At 48.7% G+C, this 14,601-nt stretch overlaps 1 protein-coding gene across 1 annotated transcript; it reads right to left on the minus strand.

The window, feature by feature from the left end:
• Positions 1-1,694: 1,694 nt before the first annotated feature.
• On the minus strand, positions 1,695-14,169 carry LOC133628643 (parathyroid hormone/parathyroid hormone-related peptide receptor-like). Its single transcript, XM_062017053.1, has 11 exons — positions 14,098-14,169; positions 4,886-5,008; positions 4,624-4,718; positions 4,160-4,308; positions 3,576-3,755; positions 3,314-3,374; positions 3,130-3,196; positions 2,761-2,849; positions 2,564-2,705; positions 2,436-2,477; positions 1,695-1,949 (listed from the first exon to the last, which is right to left on the minus strand). The coding sequence occupies exons 1-11, from the start codon at positions 14,167-14,169 to the stop codon at positions 1,695-1,697; spliced, it is 1,275 nt and encodes a 424-aa protein (XP_061873037.1).
• Positions 14,170-14,601: the final 432 nt, after the last annotated feature.

A 14,601-nucleotide genomic window follows, 5' to 3' on the forward strand; every position in this document is an offset into this window, starting at 1 on the left:
TTACAAATGTTACTTTAGCTTCAAAGCTTCTTGGGGGAAAAGCTGTTTCTCCAAGTGAGGAGAATCCAGCCCAGGATACATCACCCCAGCTCGTGGCTTGAGTGGGAATGCCAACTCTGGAGCCTTGTGATGTGATTTGGACCTGTGTTGGTTTTGATTTAAGACACCAAAATGGTTATTTGAGCCCCTTTCACTCTCTATTCTCTTCCAGAAACCTCCTTGTGCAGCTTTGAGCTCTATGTATTCACTACTAGGCCAAGTATCTCCCAGGGCAGAGGTTGTCAGAGCTTCAGAAGCTGTTCCACTTTATCACTTTGCACCATTAAAGGTTTGAGTTTCAAACCAAAATAAAGGGGGGAAATTGCTCTGCTCCCTCCCTCCCTGGAGCTCATCTCACTGCAGCTGGGAACTGGCCTCCTCTGGGCCACAGACTTGGCTTTCTCCTCCTTCTTCTTAACCCTCTCTGCTTCTCCACAGGATGCTTGAAATTCCTCACCTCTCTCAGCTCCCAGCAGCCTCTTGAAGCTTAAAGGAGTCAATATTGAGCACTTGCAGAGCTCTAAAGGTCAGCTCACAGGTCTTTGGTAGATGCCTCAGTGGGCTGCCTACCTCTCTTGCACAGCAACCCTCCTGACAGCAAAGCTCTCCCTGGGGCAGAGGGTGAGCTGCCTCCTCCTTAAGTGCCCTGAGTTAATCAAGGACAGGAACTTTGAGTCCTGCTCCTGCCCTTCAGCCTCTTGTCCCCAGAGTGAAGCAGGTTGGAGCTGAGGCAGAACTTCTTCCCTGAGAGGGTTGTCAGCCCCTGTCCCAGGGAGGTGAGGGAGTCTCCAGCCCTGGAGAGATTGAAAAGACACGTCAGTGTGGTACTGAGGGCCAGGGCTTGGTGGTGGCCTTGGCAGCTGCAGCCCCTCCTGGGAATTCTCCCCTCCCCTGTGTTCTTGCAGTTGTCAGGGCTGGGCACTGCCAGCTCCTTGGGAATGCCTTTGCTCCTTTCCCCCCCTTTCCCCTTCTCCCCTTTCCTTTTCTCCCCTTCCCCTTTTCCTCTTCCTTTTCCCTTCTCCCCTTCTCCCCTGTCCCCAGGCAGTGATTTGCACCCCACTGCCTTCCAGTGCTGTGCCTACTCCTGATGGAGTATAAGGATGGAACCAAAACATACAGATGATCTCTTTATTCACTTTTTAACCCCCTTTCAACCTCAGGAACAGCTCTGTGGGCTCTGCTAGCCCCACAACCTGGTGCTGAAGGGGGAGGAGCTGGAGGCTTTGTACACTCTGGAGCTGAGGTTGCCCTCCAGAATGCTGAGGGGAGACTGAGCACAGGGGAGGGGTGTTTGGGGGTGATGATTCAAGGCTTTGCACGCACAGACACTTCAACTCAACCACTTGCATGGGGAAGGAAGTGAGGGTTTGAGCTTGGCTGAGGAGGTGGGAGGAGGGAGAGCAAATGGGCCCTTTGCCCCCCTCCCCCCCCCCCCCCCCGGCTGGGAGGGAAGGGGGGAGCTGCTTTGTTCCAGCTGCTCCCCCTCCCCCAGCTCTTCCAGGCAAAAAGCCTAAAGCACGAGGCTCAGCATCTTCGAAGGCACAGTGGGGCAACACCCTCTTCACAGCGTGGTCTCTAGCTCTTGGGTGAGGTTCGGGTGAGTCTGGCTCAGGGCTGCTAAATCCACTGTGGCCACCCCGCAGCCTTTGTGCCTCCTATCCTGCATCCCCGCGGCCGGGGGAGGCGGAGCCCGGGAGGCTGGAGGGGCCGGGCAGGGCCAGCCCCTGCTGCTGGCAGCCCCCTCGCTCTGCCAAGCTGCCGCCGAGGCTGCTGCTGGGCTGGAGGCTGGTGCCCTGGGAGGTGGGGCCGGCTGAGCAGCAGCTCCCCGCCCCGCTGTTGCCGCGGGCTTTCTGCTTCAGGTCCAGCGCCAGGCTCCTCTGGAAATAGGCTTTCCTGATCTCTGCCTGCACCTGCGGGCCAGAGACACCGAAACAGCCCTTTCTCCCCTTTCCCTTTTTCACTTCCCTTCTCCTCCCTTTTCCTTTCTCCTTTCTCCTTCTTCTTTCTCCCCCTTCTCCTCCCTTCTCCTTTCTCCCCCTTCTCCCTCCTCCTTCTCCTCCCTTCTCCTTCTTCCTTCTTCCCCCTTTCCCCCTTCCCCCTTCCCCCTTTCCCCCTTCCCCCTTTCCCCCTTCCCCCTTTCCCCCTTCCCCCTTTCCCCCTTCCCCCTTTCCCCCTTCTCCCTTTCCCCCTTCTCCCTTTCCCCCTTCTCCCTTTCCCCTTTCTCCTTGCTTTGGCTCTTCCCTTCCCTGTGCTTTTCCCTCTTAATGCTTTGACTTTGCCTTTCCTCAGAGGGATTGTCTCCAAGCTTTTTTCCCCTCTGGTTATCTCAGCCTGGGGGCTGCAGGGTTAACTCCCCCCCCCAACCCTCCAGAAGCTGCAACACATCTCTAACTTGCCTCCCCATTGCAAAAGCAGTAGATAAAAGCCACAAAGAAACCCTGCCAAAAGAGACAGAGGTGGAGCTTAAGCCCTGAGCCAGGCCTGGCTGGTTTGGAGCAGACAGGCAGCCCTAAGCTTGACTTACCTGAGAGGAGTTGAAGAGCATCTCATAATGCATCTGGTTCTGCCACAGCACCCCAGAGACATCAGTGTAGGGCATTGCCATGAACACCACGTAGTGCACCCCAAAAAGGGGCATCAGCACCAGTGTGGACTTGAGCAGCTTCCTGAGAGGAGAGAGCTGTGAGCTGCTGGGCCCTGGCAGCCCCCTTGCAGCAGGACAAGGCAAGCTGTCTGGGGTCCAGCTTCCCTGTGGTTGTCTCACAGAGCTTGGAGGCCAACACCCTCATGATGTTGAGGAAGAAGTTCACCTGCCAACATACACATACTCACCAGGCTTTTGATGCCTGGAGAGACCTCAGGGTTACACTGGAAGCTTCCTGAGGTGAGGACAAGCAGCTGCAGGCAGGGATGTGGGGGTGATGCTGTGGGCAGAGCAGGGTGGGACCAGTGTCCCCACACTCCTCTGCATCACAGGGGCCCTCCCTGGGTGCTGGGGTGCCTGAGGGTCTGACCCCACCACAAACAGCTCTGGGGCTCAGTTGATCCCTTTTTCCCCTCCCATGGGAGATTCAACCACAGGATTCTTACCACGATGGAGGCCAAGATGGGCACTTGATAAATCCACTTCATGTTCCCTGCACTGAGGTCATAGCACCTGAGAAAGCAGCAAAGAATCACCTTGGAGAATCCTGAACATCCTGGGAAGGAAATTTGCCATCTTCCAGCTCCCTCTCAAGCAGCATTTCACTGGCAGAGGGTGGAACCTATGTACTGTGTATCAGCCAGAGAAGCCCTGACACTGTCCCAGATGGACACAAACACAGCAGGGAGACCTGGAAAGGCAGAACCACGGTGAGGAGCTTGGATGAAGCATCATGTCATCAATCCAAAGCAGTTCCTGGCAGCTGGGCTGCATCCCCTCACCTTTATCTGGGCACTTGGTGCCACTCAGCCATGGCTGGTGCCACAGCTCCCAGCTGGTCTCAGTGGCCACAGCATTGGATTGGGGGTCTAGGGGGGGGGTCCGTGCTTACCCCAGCCAATGATGATGAGGACCCACAGGTAGTTCTTGTTGGAGAGGAAGGCCATGAAGATCAGGCTGTGCAGGTAGAGACCTTCCACCAGGATCCAGTAGTGGTTGGTGGCCAGAAAATAGAGGAAGAGAGTCACCACCACCTTGCAGCCAACCTGTGGGTGTAGGGTCAGCAAGATGCCTGTACCAGGCTGTCCCCTGAAAGCAAACCCTGGTGGCTTTTGCTCTCTGGCAGCCAAACTCAGGCTGTGTCCCAAAAGCGATTCGTTCCTCATCTTGCAGGGAGCTACAGCTCCCCTGGAGTGTTCCAGCATCTGCTGAGGACTGGCTGCTCCAGCTCTTTCCCACAGGAAAGGGATTTCCCCTTGAGCTCAGCCCAGCATGGGGAGGAGTGGAGCAGAGTTGTCTGTGGTTCTCCATCCCCTCTGAAGAAGGAAGAAGCTCCTATATCTACATCCCAACCACAAGCCTCACCTGGGGAGGGTCCCAAGCACAACCCCTTACACCAAGGCTCCCAAATCCCCTTGCTCCTGGCTCTGTTCTCAGTGCCCCACTTGCCAAGTGGCTCTGTTGACTGAGAGGGACTCATTCCTGCTTTGAAGTCTTCCTCCCTCATCTTGCTTGTCTCATTGCCTGAGTAGAGCACCATGTCCTTGAGGAAGATGCTGAGAGCCCGGCAGATGAAGGAGGTGAAGAGGTGGACGTGGATGTAGTTGCGTGTGCAGTGCAGGCGCCTGTGGAGAAGGAGGTGAGACATGAGCCCAACCCCCAAAGAGCTCCTCACACAGGGGCTCAGGCAAGGGGAAGGGGGTCCCAGGGAAGGTGGAGCTCAGGGTGTCAGCCCTGCCATGGGTACAGAAGGCAGATTTAGGGGTAAGGGAGGTGGCAATGGCAACAGGGGCAGGGTGGAGCTGGTTGTACCTGAGTGGTTTGGGCTTTGGGGAATTAGTCTGATGTTTGTGCTGAGCTTTGGGGATGGTTTCTGCTCACTCTCAGGGGATGGGATGGTTCTCCCTGACATGGGGATGGGGCTTTGGGCTTCTCCCTACTTGAAATAGGAGAGGATGCAGACAGCAACAATGAGGAAGGCCAGGGAGATGGAGTAGCCAATGGTGTACATCAGGTGCAGACGGTCAAACACCTCCTGGAAGAGAAGGGCTGAGCTCCACCAGCCCTCCTCAGCCCAGTGCCCTCAGGGTGAGAGCACAAAGGGAGGGTTTGTTTGGGGAGGGGGAAGGGGAGGAAGAGCTCCCTACTCCCACTGGTGCCCATCCCCATCCCTTTTCCCTTTCCTTGGCCAGGACAGGTCACCTTCTGGCAGCTGCAGCTCTTGGAGGAGAAGAGCAGAGCACATTCAGTATAGTTGGCCCAGGTCTTGTTGGTACTACATCCTGCCACCAACACCACCAGGTAGCCAGGAGACCAAAGCCACTCCTCATAAAAATCACCAATGTTATGTGGCCAGCAGGTCAAGGGAGTCGATTTTACCCTTCTACTCCACTCTGGTGAGACCCTACCTGCAGTACTGTATCCAGTTCTGGGGGCCCCCAACATAAGGAGGACACGGAGCTGCTGGAACATTTCCAGAGAAGGCCATGAAGTTGATCAGAGGGCTGGAGCAACTCTCCTATGAAGACAGGCTGAGAGAGTTAGGATTGTTCAGCCTGGAGAGGGGAAGACTTCAGACTGAAGAGCAGCCTTCTAAAGGGGTCTACAGCAAAACTAGAGAGGGACTTGATTCTGCCCTGGTGAAGCCTCATCTAGAGGCATTCCTGTGTGACCTTGTAGTGGGTCTGGGATGGTAGTGATTTTCCACAGCAGCTCCTGCAGTGCTGTGCTTACTGTTGATATCAATATTATGACTACCGCTCGCACAACATCAGGGCTGTCCCTCCAGCATTCCTTCCCCCACCTTCACCAATAGCTGTGGGTGGGCATGATCTTGGGAGGGACTATGGCCAGGACAGCTGACCCAGGCTGACCAAGGAGATATTCCATACCATATGACCTCAGCTCAGTAATATAAACTGGGGGAGAGGAGCAGGGAGGCGAGGCGAGATTCATTTCTGGCCTTCCCAAAGCAACCGCTACGCGTACTGAAGCCCTGCTTCTCGGGAGGTGGCCGGACATCGCTGCTGATGGGAAGTAGAGAGTAACAGCTTTATCTGCTTTTGCTTTGCTTCCCGCGCGCGCGGCTTTGCTGCTTCTTTATTAAACTGCTTTTATCTCAACCCACGAGACTCCCATCTTATTTTCTCCCCTTCCCTGGCTTGCTGAGGAGGTGGGGGGTAAAGCGGTGTAGTGGGCACCTGGCATCCAGCCAGGCTCAAACTACCACAGCCCTTTTGGCGCCTGAACAGGGACGAGATAATAGCAGTTTTACATTAACTGCATTGCAATTACAGTAAGTCAATGAGTGCAAAGTTCCCGTGCTGGTCACGGAGCCTTGCTGTTATGCAGCTTATCTTACACTTTGTAATGTTTGGGAACATGATGCTACTAACACTGACTCTGTGCTGTGCTTTAACCTTGATAGCTTTGCTAAGCTGACTATATAATTTTGTGAAAAGGATGAAAGGGCCTGGGAACATGATGGCCCAAATAATAATAGCAAGTCTCATTCTGTTACTGATGAATTTACTGTGCTGTGGCAGCTATCTTGTGGAGGTCATGGGGCAAAGCACCTCTTTCCCCTCAGCTCGGACTGATCTAGACAATTTTGTTACACAGACTTCCCAGGTCCTTAGTCACCCTTATACGAGAGTTTTAATATTACTAATTAACATGGTTGGTATATTATATATCTTGTGGAATCTGGACTCATCTGGGTATCAGAGAGTACAAATTTGCAATGGAAACATGTTAAAATGCCCCCTGAAGCGGCCAGTCCCTGGGTGGCAGGGTGTGTGGATGAATTTGGGCAAATTCCTAGGACAGTTATCACCTCCTGTAACCTGGGATTTTACACCTGAACAGATAAAAAACCCTGCTTTACTGGCACGCCACCTGATAGAAGGGTGTCTTACCTACCCTAATGAGGCCCATCAGGTTCAGGCACTATATTGGGGCCTAGCCTCTGCCTACTGAGCTGCATTCCAGTCCTCTCAGAGAACTATGATTGAAATGGAAACTCAAACGGTACCTGAGACCAACATGGTTGAGTCAGTCACAGTTCAGTCCTCTCAGAGAACTATGGCCGAGGTGGAAATTCAAACTATACCTAAGACTACCATGGTTGAGTCAGGGAATCAAACAACAACCACAGTGGTTGCCCCAGTAGTGAAAAAGAAGCAGTGGATAAGGAGGTCAAGTCCATATCATCGATTAGTAAGGGCAGAAGAGGAGGAAGAGGAAAGGCTAGAAGAAGAAACTGGTCCTTCGAGACCTGATCTGGGTGGACCTGCTTTGGCAGGGGAGTTGGACTGGATGATCTCACTTTTTGGATGATCTCACTCACTTTTTCCTATCAGGGTTATCCATGCAGGTGGGCCTGAAGACCAATTAATGGCAGCAATTCCAAACAAAGGTATTTCCATATTACTTCTAGGAAGAGCTGTACATATCCAACAGTCAGATTTAAAGCCCATTCAGTTGCCTGCATTAACTGTACATAAATATTGTCTTTCCAAACAGTAAGGGTTCCAAAGAACAATACCATTAAATAAACACAGTTACTCCTCATTTTGCTGCCTCCGCAGTTTCAACTTCAAAGTTCCTTGAGGTTCAGAGGTTCGTGTTCTTCTGGGGCCCTTCTCACTCAGGAGTAATGAATCCAGGCAGCTCGCTCTCGTATCTTGATGGCTATGAAAGTTGTTAACAGCACTTGATATGGTCCATCCCACTTCTCCCAAAGAGGATCATCTGAAAAATTCTTAACATAAACCCAGTCTCCAGGGTTAAAAGAGTGTATAGGGTGATCCAAGCCCTTGACCCTGGTTCCCAATATATTCTTACTGATTTGTTTCAACTGTTTTCCCAGAGATATCACATAATTCTGCAGGTAAGACTCTCCTGACTTAGGTCTTCTCCTTTATACTCAGTGTGATATGGTCTCCCATATAATATCTCAAAAGGGCTGAAATTTTCTTTAGCCCTAGGTTCTACATGTATCCCGAGCAAAGCTACTGGCAATGCTTGATATCAATGCAGATTTGCCTCTTGGCATATTTTGGCTATTTGTTGTTTTATCAAATGGTTAATTTTCTCCATTTGTCCACTTGCTTTTGGCCTGTAAGGAGTGTGTAATTGCCAATCAATTCCCAATAGCTTGCTCACTTGTTGCACTACTTGTGCACAAAAGTGTGGTCCTCTATCTGATGAAATGACTGTAGGTACCCCAAATCGAGGTATTATTTCATTTAGTAATACCTTAGTTACTTCTGTTGCCTTGTTCGTTCTGCAAGGGAAAGCTTCTGGCCATCCAGAAAAGGTATCTGTCTGTACCAACTGGTACTGCTAACCCCTTTTTCTTGGGAGTTCAGAGAAATCAATTTGCCAAACATCTCCTAGATCATTTCCTTTTCTGATTGTGCCCAATTGTACCCAGTTCCTTATATTGGGATTATTCTTTAAGTATATTTCACATTGTCTCGTTACCTGTTGAATGGTAGTATAAAATTCCTTCCTATCCATTTCTGACATATATTTGCACAGAGCATCTGCTCTCCAATGGGTCTTACCATGTTCTGTCTTAACTAAACCCCAAATCAGGGTGGAGGGTAATATTATCCTTACATCCTCTAGTTGTGCCCATCCTTTAGGAGGGAGTTGTACCCCAAGTTCTGACATTCATTCTTGATCTAATTTAGACTACTTAACATCTTCTTTTTCACCTAATTCACTATTTGTATTAGTCGGAATTAAAGTTAAAATTTGACCTCCAGGTTTCTTTTCTGAAGCCTGCTTAGCCTCATTATCAGATAATCTGTTACCTCTTTCTGGATCAGTGTTACCCTTCATGTGTCCTTGAAAATGCATGATTGCAACTTAAATTGGCAGTTGCACTGCTTCCAATAAATGAAGTATTGCAGCAAGTGAAGACATGGACCCCGGTTATGGTGCAAGTAGAAACGGAATTGGAATATTTAATTGTACAAGCATCCCCTTTACTTATATCCCCCTTAGTTCCTTCTAATCAGGATTGGTTTTGTTCAGTGGCCTTCAGAGCAGCTGTGCTGATAACTTGTTTGCTACATGCATCTCCTGTTCAGGCAGAGGCTCCTCCAATCAGCTGCATGTGCACACTGTGTTCACACATCAGTCCACTTCTTTCTCACACTGTATTGAATCCTGCATCTTGGTTTCCCACATCTCCCTCTTCTTTGTTTAATTGCTGAAGAAGCAGCACAGTCTGTAGCTGAGCATGCAGTACTTGACTCATTGTTCTTGCAATCATAAAGCGCACAAATTCTGCAATACAAGGCAAGCAACAAGCAAATGAGGAAGCTGGATAGGAGTATTAGTTCCCCGTGGAATACTACATATGGTATCATTACACCACAGGCTATCCTTTTTATGTACAAGTGTTGAGCCATTTACCAACCAAGTTTTGCTTTGATTTCTATCAGTGTAATTTATATAAAAGCGTCAATTAGCCCTCATTGTTCCACATAGGTTTAGTTCTTACAGCTCTAATGCTGCTCGTAGCAAATATGGCATCCATCCATCGATTATTTTATTGGAAATACTATTACAGCCTTTACCCCAGTACCCTCACACAATTTAAGCCATCTTTGGTTACTCAGAAGAACTCCTACCAAGTAAGTAGAAAAACAGTAGGTGTAGCTGAACTATGACAGAGTATCTTGTCCTGTGACATTTGCTGAAGTGACCCAGACATTCTGTCGGGGCTGTGTGACTGCCCATCCTTTTGGTGTTACCCATAACAGTATTCCTGTAAGGACAAAAATCCCATTCCTGTGAACTCCTCTGGTGTCGCTCCGCTCAGCATTATATTCTCATTTGTCAGATGGGACCGAATGTATCGTGCAGGAACCCACTTTGGTCCTGTGGAGACACAAGTATATCCCTGTCCCCAAGTTATTAAATGCAAGGGTCCTTCCCATTGTCCCATAGCCATGTCTTGGACATGGACCAAAGGCTGTGTCTAGAACATAGGAGAAACCCCAAAATGGCAATTCACGTGTCATATCTGCATGATAACGATTTAAAACATTTAACACAAATGTGGCTTTCCATAACCGTTCAGAAGGTGTATCCCCCATATTCCCCCTCTTTTGTTTAGTCAGCATTTGGGCGAGTGTGGAATTCCTGTTGTGTGTCGGATGCCCCATTCTTGTAACAATAGTTGTATGGCTCTTGATATAAATGTAGGCCCATTGTCAGTTTTAATATGCTGTGAGACTCCCATAGATGCAAAAGCAGCAAACCAGTGACGGTGTACGTCATGACTTTTTTCTCCCGTGTGTGCAGTGGCAAAAATAAATGCAGAATATGTGTCTATGGTGACATGCACAAATTTAAGACAACCAAATTCAGTAATATGAGTTACATCTGTTTGCCAAATCTGTAAAGGAGAGATGCCACGAGGATCGACTCCCATTTGAGGCATTGGGGTGAGAGCTTCTTCTGTGGTTAATTGAAATTGTTTTTGCAATGCTCATCTGTTTTGGTGAAAAAAGTTATGTGAAAGTTCATCTTATTGAAATAAGTGAGGGGTAGCCAAAGCTACTGTAGCATGATCTGCAATACGATTACCCTCTGTCAAAGGTCCAGGCAAAGATGTGTGTGAGCGCACGAGTGATAAAATATGTGTGAAAGCCTTGAAACATAATACCACAATATTTTAAGCTGGATAAACAGTTCAGGATTATTGACTTCCTTCAAAAAGAACTTTTGATCTCCTTCACTATACCTGTAACATAAAGAGAATCAGAAACAATATTAAGGTTAGTTGTTGGAAATAACTGAAATGCTCGAGCTACCACAGCAAGCTCCACCACTTGAGGTGAGCCTTTGATTATCTGAATGTCCTGATTCCAGTCATGTGTCCTCCAGAGCACCACTGCACGATGTGTTTTCCCAGACCCATCAGTAAATACAGTGATACCTTTGGTAAGAGGTACATGAGACAACAGAACTTTAGCTCCTAGAGGAAAGTCACAGAGATAATTTAACAATACATGTTTAGGTAAACGTACAGATATTTGCCCAGTAAATTCTGCAAGAGCAGTCTGCATGGTCAGTGATTCTGCAGTCATACAGTCCAGGTCCCTTTAATTACTAGGTACATAAATTACATCAGGATCTGATGCTTTCAAAGTGTGCAAATGGAACCTTCCTTTGTGGATCAACATAGAGTGCATCTCTACTCATGAAGTGATTGCTTTTGAAAAAGCACGAGGCAAAAAGACACATTCTATGATCAAAAGAGGATCTCTGCTTTCTGGATTCTATTGACACAAAAGAGTTAAGGTTGAAAGGAAGTGTCACTGGTGTGCCCGCCGGGCTCAGTTCCCACCATCTCGCAGTCTATGGCCGCCATTTTAGCAGATGGTGGGGAGGTCTCCAGGGGCTACTGGGCTTCTGTCAGCTCTACTGCGGGCCCACGCCACCTTCGGCTTCAGGGGAGCCACCGGGGACCGCAGGCAGCTGTTTCTGCCTCAGCACCCTGCACTGCTCCAGCACCTGTCAACGCTGCACAAACTGCTTGTGCTTTTCTGTTCCTGGACTCCTTCCCGCCGTGCCCCTCGGACGGAGTGAAGTCCACGTCCCCTATCCAGTTAACCTCTCTACACTCATCATTGTGAGGAAATAAATCCTGTCCTTGCTCAGAATCAATAGAGCCAGGGTCAAAAGGAAAAAGATTCTCCTCCTTAGAATCTGAGCGTCCCACTGCTGAAAACTGTGGCCGTTTATCTTTTGACTCCTTACGCATTTGCTCTAAGGCTTTGAACACCTAGCGCCACACTAGCAGATGTTGCACAGCTTTTTTATCATTTCTGGTGGCCGCATCCCAGAGCTTTTCACCTATTTTAGTCCACATTCCCGTGTCAAAAGCACCCACAGGAGGGAAGTCTGGCACATTCTTTTGAACTCAATCAAGAAAAGTTACTAAAAACAGTGTAGGCACAGTTCGCTGCTGATTGTCCAAGATGTGGAGTAACACATGTAGATTTATTTGTTGTTCCCGGGTGACTAATTCCCCATGACTCCCATTCCCGACTGCTCACCTTCTGTCCTGCAGAAAGGTGTGGACGCGCATGGTGTGTGATCCTCATCCCCCTGTGGTTCGGTTGGGCTGTGCTGCCAGAGCGGAGTTCTGAAATGCTCTTGTGAAGTCTTCGCCTGGGATCCTTAATGTAAGGATCACCCCACAGGGACCCTTAATGTAAGGGGAGCCTGACATTGGGTGCCATTTGCAGCAGGTGAAGACACTGACCCCAGTTATGGTGCAAGCAGAAGACAAATCAAAATTGTTTATTGTACAAGCATCTCCTTTACTTATACTCCCCTTAGTTCCTTCTAATTGGGATTGTTTTTTTTCAGTGGCCTTCAGAGCAGCTGTGCTGATAATTTGTTTGCTTCTTGAATCTCCTGTTCAGACAGAGGTTCCTCCAATCAGCTACATGTGCATGCTGTGTTCACGTGCCAGTCTGCTGCTTTCTCACGCTGTATTGAGTCCTGCATCTTGGTTTCCCACAAAGTATCTCTTCTGCATGTGCATGTTTAATATGTTTCCCTTGGCTTGTTAAAAATCCACATTCTTTCCAGATCACTCCATGGGTGTGCACAACTCCAAAGGCACACTTAGAATCTGTCCATATATTTATCTTATTCCCAGCTGCAAGTTCTAATGCTCTGGTTAAGGCAATAATTTCTGCCTTCTGGGCTGAGGTCCTAATAGGTAGAGGGTTTGATTCTATTACCTTGTCTGTGGTGGTCACTGCATATCCGGCCTTACAGGTACCTTGCCAGACTAAAATGCTACTGTGAAATGCGTTCCCTTGATTCGTGTCAATGTGGATCAACGAATATGGATGATAATTTTTGGTAACTTTATTTGTTCTTGTGTAACTTGTTCTTGCTTTTCGTGGCGGCAGCTTGACAGGTGTCCTGGAGGACTAGCTTGAACCAGGTTTTGATAAGGAGGGTGTTTCTGCTTCTTGTAACAGCAGCTTGGCAGATGTTTTGGGGAGATTGGCTTGAACCGGTTTTGCAGAGGTCGCCTGGGGGACACATGGAGGTCGCCTGGGGGACACCGTGAGGAGGACTGCTGACTTCCTCCGAGGATCACCTAGGGAGGGTGAAAAAGACCCCCCTCCGAGATGGAACAAAGCATGCGCCAGAAGCAGAGGACCCTTTCCCAGAAATGATTAACATTTTTCAGCCCCTTCGAGGAAAAGTCATGAATACGTATAAGGCCTTCCCTACTTAATGCGAACTCGGGATGTGACAGGGGTGCATCCTGATAGAGCAGAGACTCTCAGTGCACCCAGCGCTGTTTGCTTGCTCTTCTTCATCCAATAAATTTCTAAACTCAACCGGAATCCTGCTTGGGGATACTTCATTTATCACAATTGGGGGCTCGTCCGGGATGGTCTTGGTTCCTGAATTCTGACTTGATTTAGGAGGGGCGCCCCACCATTTGGTGGCTCCTGATCAGGTCGGGTCAGGACTAACACCAGCCTGAACCTGAATAGGGGCAAGCAAAGAATTTGATTTTTATGAGCTCCCTTGCCGGCTGCAGCAGTTTATTTTGCCCATAATTCTGCGCACAAAGATCCAAACGAAGACGACAGAGTTGTAAGTATTTAAGACTTATCCCGTTCGGTTGGGTGGGTTTCGGTTGCCTGTGTGTGTAAGAGTGTGATTGAGACGGAACCTGGTTCCGAAGCGAGTGTGGAGGTCTTCTAACCGCGGTTCCAATCTCCCACGAGGGACTTGGCCGGTGAAGGACCAAAGCGATTCCTATAGTATTCGTGGGTGGGTGATAGGTCCTAAACCCCCTGCAAGACACTCTTACTGGTAACCAAGGGCTGTAGGAATTGCCACAGTAAAATTCCTAGATGGGTCAGAAAAAGTCAAAGACCCAGGACCTAAGAAAGGGAGCAAATTACCAGACATACCATCAGAAAGTCCATTAGGAATAATGATTAGGGATTGGAATGAAAGGGGCCCCAGAAAAGGAAAAAGTAAATTAAAATTAGTCCAATATTGTATAATTGAATGGCCAAAGAAACCTTTAAAGTCACATATCTTTTGGCCTGTTTTTGGATCTTTTGAGGACTGGATTTGCCAGGCCTTAAATATATACGTTAATTCAAAGGAACCTTTTAGTCAGGAGGAAAGTGATTATGCAGGATTATGGATTAGGACTTCACGTCCTTTTCCGGCCTCAATACTTACATTGAAAGCAAATGAAAAGTTTGAGGAAGAAGAAGGGGATAAAAATGGAAAAGTAAAGGAAAAAGATGATAAATGGGAGCCACTGGATAACTTACCGCCTCCATATCCTAACAATCCACCTCCGGCGGCGGCTCCCCCTCTAGTGGCCGTAGTACCTCCACCAGCACCACCGTTGCCCCTGCCTCCACCACCAACAGCACCGGAATTAGATCTACCTCCGGCTGCATGTACGAGAAGTAGGACTGCCACATCTGAGGGAGCTTCTCTATATCCCTTACGAGAGGTACCCCTCGGAGGTAATCAGGGAGGCATTGGGTTTGTGGCAGTCCCTTTAAATACCACAGATGTAAGAAATTTTAAGAAAGAAATGGGGACCCTATTAGATGATCCCCTTGGGGTAGCTGAAAAATTAGACCAATTCTTAGCCCCCAATACTTATACCTGGGAAGAAATACAATCCATTTTAGGGATCTTATTTACTGCTGAGGAAAGGGGTATGATTAGACAAGCTGGAATGAGAATTTGGGAAAGACAAAATCAGGCTGGACCTCCTGGGGATCATAAATGGCCAAATATGGACCCTCACTGGGATCACCAACAACCCCAAGGGAGGCAGAACATGAGAGACCTGAGAACATTAATTATCCAAGGGATAAGAG

The sequence above is a fragment of the Colius striatus genome, chromosome W (assembly GCF_028858725.1).
Source record: "Colius striatus isolate bColStr4 chromosome W, bColStr4.1.hap1, whole genome shotgun sequence".
Classification (NCBI taxonomy): Eukaryota; Metazoa; Chordata; class Aves; order Coliiformes; family Coliidae; genus Colius; species Colius striatus.

What these genes read in the sequence shown, in the direction of transcription:
- LOC133628643 (XM_062017053.1), bottom strand. Translation starts at nt 14,169, where the DNA reads ATGCAGCCGGAGGTAGATCTAATTCCGGTGCTGTTGGTGGTGGAGGCA. An exon ending in AGACTTCAAAGCAGGAATGA is followed by an intron (nt 3,756 to 4,159) that starts GTCCCTCTCAGT and finishes AGCCTGGTACAG; the next exon opens with GCATCTTGCTGACCCTACAC. An exon ending in GACCCCAGACAGCTTGCCTT is followed by an intron (nt 2,706 to 2,760) that starts GTCCTGCTGCAA and finishes CTCTCCTCTCAG; the next exon opens with GAAGCTGCTCAAGTCCACAC.